The 13381-nt window shown below is 44.1% G+C and overlaps 1 protein-coding gene across 1 annotated transcript in view; it reads right to left on the bottom strand.

Annotated features, from left to right (window-relative positions):
* SLC6A11 (solute carrier family 6 member 11) overlaps positions 1–13381 on the bottom strand; it is a 188346-nt gene that overhangs the window by 120611 nt on the left and 54354 nt on the right. Inside the window, exon 6 of the mRNA XM_060239877.1 lies at positions 4735–4867. Within this exon, the coding sequence (XP_060095860.1) occupies positions 4735–4867 (133 nt within the window). The remainder of the gene's footprint in view (positions 1–4734; positions 4868–13381) is intronic.

A 13381-nucleotide genomic window follows, 5' to 3' on the forward strand; every position in this document is an offset into this window, starting at 1 on the left:
TGTGCTTCAGTGCCTGTTTCATGTTACCAGAAAAAGAAACCTCTTGTTTTAATTGGCAGTTATTTTTCCAAAAACTCTCAGCAAAAACAGATATTGGTTCTAGGACTGGTTATCTTGACACCCTGCATCAGGCTTGGTCCCCATTGGTCCTTGCTCTAGCCCTGCAGTTCCTTCTGATTCCCTTGATTCTACTGAGGCCCCCGAGGGATGGCGCTCACTGTCAGCATTTGCATTAGAAGAAACTGGTCCCGGTTGTTATTATTATGAATAATAATAGTTTATTTATATTCCGCCCATTCCCCCATTTGGGGGCTCAGAACAGAGTACATCATAAATAATAATAATAAAATCACAGTAAAACTACAATAACATCATAATAAAACCCAATTACAACATTTCGTAAAGTGCAACAGGATGGTCCAGCAAGATGACGTTACAGAATAGTATGTCAGAATGGTACTACAGAATGGCAGAATGGTACTACAGAATAGCACAGAAAGATAGTACCACAATACAGTAGTACAGTACAGTACAGTAACTGATCTAATAGATAGATGCCCACCGCCTCTTCCAAAAACCTGGCGGAACAGCTCTACTTTACAGGCCCTACAAAAGGCAAACAAGTCATGTAGGGCCCGGATCGCCATAATGAGCTGATTCCACCAGGTTGGGGCCAGGACCGAAAAGGGAGGGAAGACAGAAGACGTAGAGGGAAAACTGGCTTCTCTTGGGCCGGGGACTGTCAAAAGATCTTGGGAGGCTGAACGAAGCGACCTCCAGGGCATATATGGGAAGAGATGGTCTCGTAGATATGTTGGTCCCAGGCCGTGCAAGGCTTTGAAAGTCAAGACTAACACCTTGAATTGGATCTGGTACTCTATAGGCAGCCAGTGCAGACTGCGGAGCTCCAGCCATATGCTCACCCATACAGGTGATGTAGTCAGCAGGCGAGCTGCCACATTCTGCACCTGCTGCAGTTTTCAGATCAGTTTCAAGGGCAAGCCAGCATAGAACGAGTTACAGTAGTCCAGCCTGGAAGTAACCATTGTATGGGTCACTGTAGCCAGGTCTTGGGAGGATAGATATGGTGCTAGTTACCTGATCTGCCATAGATGGTAAAAGGCAGACCCTGCAGTTGGTGTAACCTGGGCCTCCATAGAGAGGGAGGCATCCAGAATCACTCCCAGACTCTTCACCTGTTGGGCCAGCATCAAAACGGCACCACCTAAGGCTGGGAGCTGGCTGCACAACCACCACCACCCCTGACTCATGTACAGCAGGGTGGCCAACGGTAGCTCTTCAGATGTTTTTTGCCTACAACTCCCATCAGCTCCAGCCAGTATGGCCAATGGTTGGGGCTGATGGGAGTTGTAGGCAAAAACATCTGGAGAGCTACTGTTGGCCACCTCTGATGTACAGGACCTCTGTCTTGGTTGGATCTAACTTCAGTCAACTCTGCTGTAACCATCTGGCCACGGCTCCTAACGCCTTGAACAGCTGTTCAGGGGCGGAAGACGGTCTGCCGTCCATCAACAGATAGAGCTGGGTGTCATCAGCATACTGGTGACAATCACCTCCTCATTTGGTCCATGTGCTGGTGTAACTCATGGCCATCAGGAGTTTCTGCTCTGTATGACACTGACCCTGTTGCCCATGTGAACCTCAGTGGGAATCCATGCTGGGCCATCTCATAGTTATGAATGAACATTGGGTCTGATGGTGAGAATGGGTGAGGTGTCCCCTGTGTTTCTCCTGTTATAGGACACTGCTCCATCAATCAAGGTGAAGCCTAAAGAAGCCAAGATGGCTCCATAAACAGCTCTCTAGAGACTTAATAAAAAAGACTCATTTAGGAAATGGAAGGAAGGCCTTATAATCAAGGATGAATAGGAAAGCTAAAGCTCAGTATGAGCTTAGGCTAGCCAAAGATGCTAAAAACAAAAAAGGGTTCTTTTCTTATGTTCAAAGAAAAAGAGCAAGGGCATGCTAGGCCTGTTGCAAGGACAGGAAAGTGAAATTGTAACAGGTGATGAAGGGCAAAACTACTCAATCCCTACTTTTCCTCAGGCTTCTCTTATGAGGGAAACAGTACTCAACATAGCAAAAGCAGAACACTTCAAAAATCTGTGAGGAAAACCGAATTTACTAAATGTAGCAAAGATAAATATTTTGTCAAAATCTTTTTCAGCATCAAGTGAGAGAATGGCAGCTTGATCATATCTTGAAATATTTAAAGCAATCAGAACAGAGATGAGCCTAAGATTATCAGAACTTTGCCTGCTTCACGTGAATTGTACAAGCAAGATATACATGAACAGGGCCTGAATATTTCTTGGAGATGAAGATAATGATGGCTGCACCACTCAGCATCAAGTGTGCTAGACATCTTTTGCACATTACTTATGTCTCCACTGTAGGCAAAAATTCATTTATACTGGAAAAAATTATGAATATGTGTCTCATGGGCACAACTGGAGTGGAAGCTCAGTTTGTCCCTCGTGTCTGGTCACTGCAATATCTGAAGAACACTGCAGGTTCTCCCTTACCACTTTATCTCAAATTACAGCTTGCTTCTTTGTTCTACAAAACTGAATGGAAGTCAGTGACAAGACAGTCAACCACTATTCTATTTGTTAGTCACATTATAATGTAACAAAACTGCCATATATGGGAGGAAGAGGCAGAAAGAGAGAATGAGAGAGAGAATTGTTCAATACTTCTTAGATTAAAAACTCAGTTTATAAATTTGTTTTACAATAATGGTATCTTCCCCTAAGTTAGTGCTACTCATTTTCAATAAACAACCCTTGAAACGTGCATTAACAATAATGTTGAACACAAAATAACATGATCATCTAAATACAAGAACAGCTAGGGTTTTTTTTGAGCAGGAATGCACAGGAACACAGTTCTGGCTGACTTGGTGTCAGGTGTGTGGCCCTATGCGAAATAATGGTGATGTCAGGGGGTGTAGCCTAATATGCAAATGAGTTCCTGCTGGGCATTTTCTACTTTAAAAAGCCCTGAGAACAGTCATTAACCAATGCAAATATACTCACAGTATTGAATGAGAATATAATAACTGACAATACGTTCTAAAACATTATGGGGGAGAGAAGGGATAATCATCTTTCTTTCCCCATAACTACTGTTGTCAAACACATGTATGTGTGAGACAGAGAGAAACTGCTTAGATGTTCTGGACAGTCAATTCTAATAATAATAATAATAATAATAATAATTTTTATTTGTATCCCGCCCTCCCCGCCAAAGCAGGCTCAGGGCAGCTCACAGACATGGAAGTACCATGATTACATTTAATACATTATACGGTAAATACATTAAAATACATTAAATAAATAATTAATAAATAATTAGATAAAACCATTACAGTTAAGGTGCTACAATGCGAACATATTAGACGTATATCAGATGGCTAGGTGTCATTTCAGGATTCAATCTCGTAGGCCATTTGAAAAAGGCTAGTTTTGCAGGCCCTGCGGAACTGATAATAGTCCTGCAGGGCTCAAACCTCCACTGGTAGTTGGTTCCACCAATGAGAAGGCCTGCTCCCGAGTTGTTTTCAATTTGGCCTCCCTTGGTCCAGGGATTTTTAAAAGATTTTGGGAGCTAGATCTTAGTGCTCTCTGGGGAATATATGGAGAGAGGCGGTCCCTAAGGTAGACAGGTCCTTGGCCATATAGGGCTTTAAAGGTAATAACCAGCACCTTGTAACGAACTCGGAACACAATTGGCAGCCAACGCCAATGCAGCTCCCGCAACCTAGGCTGTACGTGCTCCCACCGAGGTAGTCCCACTAACAGCCTGGCTGCCGCATTCCACACCAGCTGCAGTTTCCAAGTTCGGTACAGGGGCAGTCCCATGTAGAGGGCATTACAGTAGTCCAACCTCGAGGTGACCATTGCATGGATCACTGTTGCCTCCGTTGTCAAGGAAGGCTCCAGAAGCACTCCCAAGCTTTTGACCCTGTGCACTGGTATCAGCGATGCACCGTCAAAAGCTGGCAGGGAGATCTCCTCCCCTGGCCCACCACGGCCCATGCAAAGGACCTCTGTCTTCGCTGGATTCAACTTCAGCCCACTCGACTTGATCCACCCTGCCATGGCTTGCAACGCTCGGTCCAGATTTTCAGGGACGTCTCCAGTCCGGCTGCCCATCAATAGATAGAGCTGGGTGTCATCAGCGTACTGGTGACAACCCAGTCTGTACCTTCGGGCAATCTGGGCAAGAGGGAGCATAAAGATGTTAAACAGCATCGGGGAGAGAACTGCCCCCTGGGGCACCCCATAATTAAGTAGGCGCCTCTGGGACACCTCTCCCCCAATTGCCACCCTTTGTCCCCGACCTTCAAGGAAGGAGGAGAGCCACTGTAAGGTTAGCCCCCGAATTCCTACATCGGCGAGGTGGCGGGTCAGCAGCTGATGGTCGACCATATCGAACACCGCCGATAGGTCTAACAGCAGCAATACCGCCGAGCTGCCTCGGTCCAGATGCCGCCGGAGGTCATCCATGAGAGCGACCAGCACTGTCTCCGTCCCATGGCCCGGGCGGCAACCCTAAAACCCTAAAAATAATTACTAGGAATAAAACTGAATTCAACAAAACTTGCTTTTGAGTAAGGGTGCCTAGGATAGCACTGCAGACAACTTACACTTAAATGCATAATCACAAAATATTGTAGCCTTACCTAATACACAGAACAATTAGTCTTACCTTGCCAGTTGACTTTGTTCCTTTCCAAATGCAAAAATAGCAGATAGTCCAGGCAGCCAGAAGACACAATGCTAGTTCCCACCGGAGTTCCCCAATGTGCTCAATGCCATCTGAAATGGACAATACCCTGCGTCTAGACAAAAATAACCATAAATTGCAGACAGTCCAACAACCTTATCAAAACAAGGCAGACAATAACTGTAGAACATTTGGTGCAAATCTGGTCTTTATAGGTTTGTCAGGCTGCTAAGCAAGTTCCCATTCATACCTACAGGGGCGGGGGGAGAGAGGGAGTTTTGAGCCCACAGAGAAGATTTTTTTTTCCTTTGGGAGTAACATTTCTAGGGGAAAAATATAAATATATTCAATACACACTTTCCTATACTTAACCTTCTTTTACTGATTTATCAACATAAATAATAACAACAACAACAACAACAACAACAACAACAACAACAATAATAATAATAATAATAATAATAATAATAATAATAATAATAATAATAATAATAATAATAATAATAATAAATTTTTATTTATATCCCGCCCTCCCTGCCAAGGCAGGCTCAGGGCGGCTAAAATGCATTGACCCTTTCCAGTCCATCTTCTGCCTGGGTCACGGGATGGAGACTGTTCTGGTTGAACATATGAACATATGAAGCTGCCATATACTGAATCAGACCCTTGGTCCATCAAAGTCAGTATTGTCTTCTCAGACTGGCAGCGGCTCTCCAGGGTCTCCAGCTGAGGTTTTTCACACCTATTTGCCTGGACCCTTTTTTTGGAGATGCCAGGGATTGAACCTGGGACCTTCTGCTTCCCAAGCAGATGCTCTACCACTGAGCCACTGTCCCTCCCCTGGTTGTCCATCCAGATGACCTCAGAAAGCATCTGGATTAAGGCGGGTCAGTGCTGCTGTCGCTTTTAGATCTTTTAGCAGCGTTTGACAGTTAGCTATGACCTAATGACCCACCACCTTGCCGACATGGGAGTTCAGGGGGTTGCCTTACAGTGGTTTTCCTCCTTTCTCTGTTTTCAGGGACAAAGGGTGTCACTTGGCATGCAGACCTCCCTGCAGCATCCACTTAAATGTGGTGTGCCGCAGGAAGCTATTCTCTTGCCAATGATGTTTAACATCTATATGCACTCCCTTGCCCAGATTGCTCAAGGTTTTGGGCTGGGTTGTCACAGTATGTGGATGACACCCAGCTCTATCTGTTGATGGACAGCCACTCAGACTCTGCCCCAAGGTAGGAAAGAAATTCTGTAGTAAACAAGTGCGTTATTGGGCAGAAACACGCCTACAGTCACAATAGGCAGGACTAACAGAGACTGAAGCCATGTATAGACAAGTCAGATGACCCAGGTTTACAGAAGAATCTGAAATCTTTTTTAAAAAGGAATATTTGTAAACATGCCTAAATCTGAAATCCAATCCACCCCCAAAGAAACCAGCTAATACTTTTTCGGGGAATTACCCCCCAAATTTTAAGAAATGAATTCGCAGTGTCTGTTGTTAGGCAACCACAACAATATTGTCATTATTCCAGTCTTGGTTTCTGTCAGCAAAAGGCAGGGGGAGGGTCAGGGCCTCTCCTAGAGATTTTTTGGCCTTTAAGGGAGGACTCATTAGGCCCAGGCCTGACAGCAACCAACAGGCAACTTGATACTATGCCATTTCCATGACTCAAGCAGGCCTGGCTGCTAGCTACTGTACAATAGCAACCACCTAATGAAAGCCATTGTGATGTAGTGGTTAGTTTCAGACTATGATCTGGGAGATTTTCCTTCTGCCATAAAAGCTCACTAGGTGACCAAATGCTAGTTCCACTCTCAGCCTAATTTACATCACAGGGGTGCTGTAAAGATAAAATGCAGAAAAACTATGTTACCACTTTGGGTCTCCATTAAGGAGAAAGTTGGGCTACAAAATGAAATAAATAAATAACAAATATAGCTGATGACTGGGGGCAGATAAAAGGTAGATTGGTGGGTGGGTAAAAAGGACAGAAGGAAGCAGGGAAAGGAAAGGATATAGAGGCTGCCAGGAAGACAAAAAGAATAAACAGTTGTGGAAGGGGAAAACAGGGAAAAGTAAGTTCTCTCCTGCAATTCCTTGTAGGTTCTCCACTGTGCACCTGGTACCAGCACTGTACAAATGGGCTTGACGCAGCAGGCCAGCCAGACAGCCAGAACTTCCCAAAGTTTTCCCAGGGTTTTGGAGTGGATGGGTTATCCTTTGTTCTGGTTTTACAGTTTTCTGTAGTTGTTTTAAATACCTTTCTGTTTGTGTTTTGGGGGAGAAATTTATTTATTTATTTATTTTTATTTATTCTATAACTTATATCCCGCCCTTCCCATAAAATGGCTCAGGGCAGTTTAGTGGAATTTTGAAAAATGTAACTGTTCTGAAGAAAATTTCTGATTAGGTTTTAGTAACAGTTTAGTGTCATAGCTAATAAGGATAAGCATGAACCAGAAAATAAACTGAAATTCATGGCAAACCAAGCCCAGTTTGTGGTTCGCAAACCAAAGTTTGTACCATCCCACCACTAAATGGCACTGATAGTGGGATTTGGAGAAGGTATTTAAAGAAGCCACCATAATGTCTTCTGAGTTCACTCACTAAGTTGTGCCACCTCAATGGCATGATTCACAATTAGGGGTGTGTGTTCAGCTTTTATTCAGGTGAACTGGCCCCACCCGATTCAGCCCCAGTGGATCCTCTTTTGTAGCTATGGACATCTTCCCTCCCCCCACTCATGTCTGCTGGCCTCAGCTCCCAAGAAGTCTCCCAAGAGGAACCCTTTAAATAGCTTTTGCAAGCCACACCACATCATGAAACATGAACCTTGAACTGGTTTGTTAAATGGAAAGGTTCATGAGACCCAAAAACCCTCCATTTTCCCAGTTTGTCCCCATCCCCAGTAGCTAGCGTTCTTTGAAGTAGTCCAGGGGGATAAATGAACAATAGGAAGGAAGTGCAGTGGGGCCCTAGGTAAATGGCTAAGCAGACCAGTAGTAGGAAGGAGAGGAGTGAAAGGGAGGGCTGCAGCTTTCCCCCCACCTGTGTGAATGCGTGTCCTGCAGCAGTCTTCCACCAACTCGTCTTTTGGCTGGGGTGATGCAATGAAGAGCCCTTGCAAGACCCTCTTCATTGAGGCTGCTGCTGGAGTGATGCTAGGCCAGCAGAAGTACCTGGAGTAGGTACTGGCAATGGGAAGGGATCTACTGCTCAGGCTGCCCCGCCTCCAGCATTTATGACTCAACATGAGTAGGAGAACAGTCTGAGCTGTCTTTTGGACTGGAGGATGAATGTCTTCCATCTCTTGAGGTCACCCCTGGAACCCAGAAGCTTTTCAAGGAATGAGAAAAGAGAGACACCTCCAGAGTCCAACAGGCCTTCTGAAAAACAGAGAAGGAGAGGCTGGAGGTGGTACAAAATAAGAGGTACATCCCAAGTTGCTGCCATCTTTTGGCATTTCTTCTGCCCCCACTCCTGACTTAAAGGGTTTGCCCTACACAACAGCTCCTGGTAATGCCCACAGCTGATAGTCAATGTGGGTGCCCCTATACCTCTACAATCTGGAAGCACCTCTAAAGGATAATGGATACTCATTTTGCACAGTCACAGCTGTATAAGGTTGTATAAAACCAGTTAAAACAATCACAGTCATTCCAATAATCAGATGGTGAATACTAATCCCAGTCCCAACCAGGCCTCAGATTCAGTGGGAGCAAACAGGAGCACAGCTCCTGAACCTTTCTGAGAGTTCCAACTCCTCTTTCTGAGAGTTCTACCTCCTTGTCCATTGAATAGTATGTGCAGCTGCATAATAATCCCTGGATGAGCTCCACCACCTATTTTTCTTCAAAATGACCCCTGGTCCCAACCATTAGCTACTTCATGGGCAGGGGGGAAAGGGCAATGTAAATAGCAAAGGAGGGTGCCAACCAAGATGGAGACTGTTGCTGTCCTCAGCAAAAAGCCTGGCAAAACATCTCCACCTTACAAGGCCTGCAGAATTGCATCAGATCCCAAAGGGCCCTGATGGTGTTTAGCAGAGAGTTCCACCAAGTGCTACCCACGTGCTGTGCCTGAATTAGGTGCCAAGAAGCATGCCAGAACACTATCTGATAAGCAACATCAGCACTCACTGGAACTCCACCTGTGCTATGTTTGAATGTCTGGTGGAGCAGAAGAGTACCCTGATCAACTTCACCTTGAATGTCAATGCTACACAGGGAGAGAGCATCCAGCAAGGAGCAGTGGCTGACTCCATCCAAAAGGCCCTTTAGGGAGTTTAGGGAGTACATAAGCCCTTTAGGGAGTTCACCAAGAGCACACTAATCTGACACAGCACACCTGGTTTTCATCATTCCCTTGATCTACATGTTTCAGGAGAAGTTCCCATCCTCTACCTTAGAAGGCTATTAGTGTGAAGTACAGAACATATAATTAACATATAATTAATCCATAACATAGAATGTGAAATAAACTTTGCATAAAACAGATGGAAGATGACACAGGGTCCAGCAGTAATTTTCTCATCAGGCACAACATAGCTTTGCCTAATTTCTTTTCCACAGCTCCCCTGCTGAGACTTTGGCCCAGAGTCATAGCAACAACCTCGCTAGTACTATTCTTAGAAATTCAAGGCAATATGCCCAGGATGGCCATTGTCTACTTTTATGCACCCATATATTTTTTTTCTTCACAATTTTAACAGGTGCAACAGATCAATGGAAAAGTCCAGGTTTTGGCCTTCTCAGAGCATATATGATTATCAGTGGTGCCAAAACAGTGTGGTTGAGTGCATTCAAAGAAAAGATAATGATAGAAAGCATTGAGGGACAAGGAAATTTGTCATCACTCAACACCATTACATGAATAAAACTTTTAGAAGTTAGACATATTTCTGGACTCTTGTACTTTTCACACATATAGGAATATGAAATGACAAGGAAAATTACCCTTGCCAATGTAAGAGCAATTTTCAAAAAGCCCCAAACTAATTAGCTCATTTAAATGATTCTAGAGAAACTTTCCACAAAGTAAAATTTGAAGATCATATGCAAATAGAAAATCAGGTAACACAGCTATATAGGCCCAGAGTCAGTGCTTACTGTGGCTGGAAGGATATTTGCCAGTAGGTTTGCCAATCCCCAGTTGGGGGATCCCCTAATGTGCAAGCCCTCCCCTGCTTCAGAGTTATCAGAAAGCGATGTGTGTTTGTGAATGTCCACTGGGCACTCCATTATACCTTATGTAGACCAGTTTCCATAGAGTATAATGGAGAAACAATCCATGGATATCTGGAGCTCTGAAAGGTGGTTTTTTGAGATAGGAACCCCAAATTTTCATCATAGTATCTGGTACCATCAAAACACCCTCCAAGTTTCAAAAAGATTGACCAGGGGGTCCAATTCTATGAAATCTATCAGTCAGTCAGTCCTGGAACATTTAGAAAGGATGTCTGTGATTACTAAGAGCCAGCATGGGTTTCTCAAGAACAAGTCATGTCAGACTAACCTTATCTCTTATTTTGAGAAAGTGACTCCCTTGCTGGATCAGGGAAATGCTGTAAACATCATTTATCTTGATTTCAAAAGGCTTTTGATAAGGTTCCACATACTATCCTTGTTGACAAGTTGGTTAAATGTGGTTTGGATCCTGTTACCCAGGGCTTTTTTTGAGCAGGAACAGACAGGAACGCAGTTCCAGCTGGCTTGGTGTCAGGGGGTGTGGCCTAATATGTAAATGAATTACTGCTAGACTTTTTCTTCAAAAAGCCCTAAGAGAAACAATGGTGACATCAGGGGATGTGGCCTAATATGCAAATGAGTTTCTGCTGGGCTTTTTCTACCAAAAAAGCCCTGCTGTTACCATTAGGTGGATCTGTAACTGGTTGACAGATCGCACCCAAAAAGTGCTTGTGAATGGTTCCTCATCCTCTTGGAAAGGAGTGACAAGTGGAGTGCCTCAAGGATCTGTCCTGGGACCTGTTTTGTTCAACATCTTTATCAATGATTTGGATGAAAGAACAGAAGGAATGCTTATTAAATTTGCAGATGATACTAAATTGGGAGGGGTTGCAAATACAGTAGAAGACAAACAGGAAGGATACAGGATGACCTTGACAGGCTGGAAAACTGGGCTAAAACCAATAACATGAATTTTAACAGGGAGAAATGTAAAGTTCTGTATTTAAGTAGGAAAGACCCAATGCATGGTTATAGGATGGGGGAGACTAGGCTTAGCAGTAGTATGTGTGAAAAGGATCTAGGGGTCTTAGTGGACCATACACTGAATGTGAATCAGCAGTGTGATGTGGTGGCTAAAAAGGCAAATGCAATTTTGGGCTGTATAAAAAGAACCACATCACAATGCAGATCACATCAAGTCCAGATCACATGAACTGATGGTATCACTTTACTCTGCTCTGGTAAAACCTCACCTGGAGTATTGTGTTCAGTTTTGGGCACCACATTTTAAGAAGGTTATAGACAAGCTGGAACAGGTTCAGAGGAGGACGACGAAGATTATGAGGGGTCTGGAGACCAAGTCCTATGAAGAAAGGTTGAAGGAGCTGGGCATGTTTAGCCTGGAGAGGAGGCAGCTGAGAGGTGATATGATCACCATCTTTAAGTACTTGGAGGGCTGTCATATAGAGAATGGTGTGGAATTGTTTTCTGTGGTCCCAGAAGGTAGGACCAGAACCAATGGGTTGAAATTAAATCAAAAGAGTTTCTGGCTCAACATTAGGAAGAACTTCCTGACCATTAGAGCAGTTCCTCAGTGGAATAGACTTCCTCAGGAGGTGGTGGGCTGTCCTTCCTTGGAGGTTTTTAAACAGAGGCTAGATGGCCATCTGACAGCAATGAAGATCCTGTGAATTTAGGGAGAGGTATTTGTGAGTTCCTGCATTGTGCAGGGGGTTGGACTAGATGACCCTGGAGGTCCCTTCCAACTCTATGATTCTATGACCCTCTGTTATTTCAAACTGGAGGGAAGGCATTTAAATCTAATGGCCAGACTTCCCTTTGGAGTTTCATCGTGCTTGTCACAACCTTGCTCCTGGATCCAGACATTTCTTGAATTGGACCTGGCAACCCTCTCTGCCTTGCCCACACTCACCAGGAGGGACGGTGGCTCAGTGGTAGAGCATCTGCTTGGTAAGCAGAAGGTCCCAGGTTCAATCCCTGGCATCTCCAAAAAAGGGTCCAGGCAAATAGGTGTGAAAAACCTCAGCTTGAGACCCTGGAGAGCCGCTGCCAGTCTGAGTAGACAATACTGACTTTGATGGACCAAGGGTCTGATTCAGTATAAGGCAGCTTCATATGTCCACCACCAACAATCCTATTGCTGTTGGACTCCTTTCCCAAAGTGCCTATTCTCTTATCCTTCCTTAGGGGGGCAATCTCTACTGTGAGACAGTGGAAGTGGAGAGCTGCAACAAGAAGATGCAGAAACATTCACTGCCTATATACAAGTTTTACCTGGCTTAATACACACCGTTATGTGTGCACAGGATCTCTCACTAGTGCCACCCCCTGCCAATGCAAGTACAACCCGAGTTCAGCACAGAGCCTATGTATTTAAAAACTATAAACTTGTAGACATTGCCCATGCAACCAGGAACACTGCATTTCAACAATTCTCAGTTGCATACATAGCCTATACATGCACAGTTTGTATGCATATGCAAGGTTTGTGCCAACACTAGTCTGAACATGTATGAGAAGGTATACAGCTAGTAGGCATGATCCATCCCCCTTCCCACATCCTGTCTTAGAAACATTTATTAAATTGTAATGCATAATTAGTCCAAAGAGCTGAAGTATCAAATATTCTCCCATCCTCAACGCTGCCTTGTAAGGCAGTCTAGACTGAGAGTAAAAAAGCAAACACTATGCTGGGAGACTATTAGGAAGGAAATTGAAAACAATCAGCCAGTATCATAATGCCCCTGTATAAATCTATGGGTGGCCTCATTTGGAATACTGTGTACAGTTCTGGTCACCTCAAAAATATATATTATAGAATTGGGAAAAGGTGCAGAAAAGAGCAACTAAAACGATTAAGGGGATGGAACACTTTTCCTAGGAAGAAAGGTTAAAGAGGTAGGGCTTTTTAGCTTGGAGAAATGATGACCGAGGTGTGACATGATAGAGATTTATAAAATTATGCATGGGATAGAGAAGACAAAGAAGTACTTTTCTCCCGTTCTCATAATACAAGAACTCTTGGGCATAAAGTGAAATTAATTAGTAATAAGCTTAAAACAGATAAAAGGAAGTACTTCTTCACCCAAACAGTAACTAACACATGGAGTTCACTGCCATTGGAAGTCGTGGCAGCTACAAGCATAGCTTTAAGGGGATTGGATAAAAAATATGGAGCAGAGATCTGTCAATGGCTATTAGCCTCAAGGTATAGATGAAACACTATGTATGGGGCAGTGATGCTCTGTATTTTTGGTGCTTGAGGGAAACCAGTGGGAGGGCTTCTGGAGTTCTGGCCCCACTGGTGAACCTCCTGATGGCAGCCGGGTTTTGGGCACTGTGTTACACAGAGTGTTGGACTGGATGGACCATTGGTCTGATACAACATGGCTTCTCTTATTATCTTGTGGGCTTGAGGATC

The sequence above is a fragment of the Heteronotia binoei genome, chromosome 5 (genome assembly GCF_032191835.1).
Source record: "Heteronotia binoei isolate CCM8104 ecotype False Entrance Well chromosome 5, APGP_CSIRO_Hbin_v1, whole genome shotgun sequence".
NCBI classification, from domain to species: domain Eukaryota; kingdom Metazoa; phylum Chordata; class Lepidosauria; order Squamata; family Gekkonidae; genus Heteronotia; species Heteronotia binoei.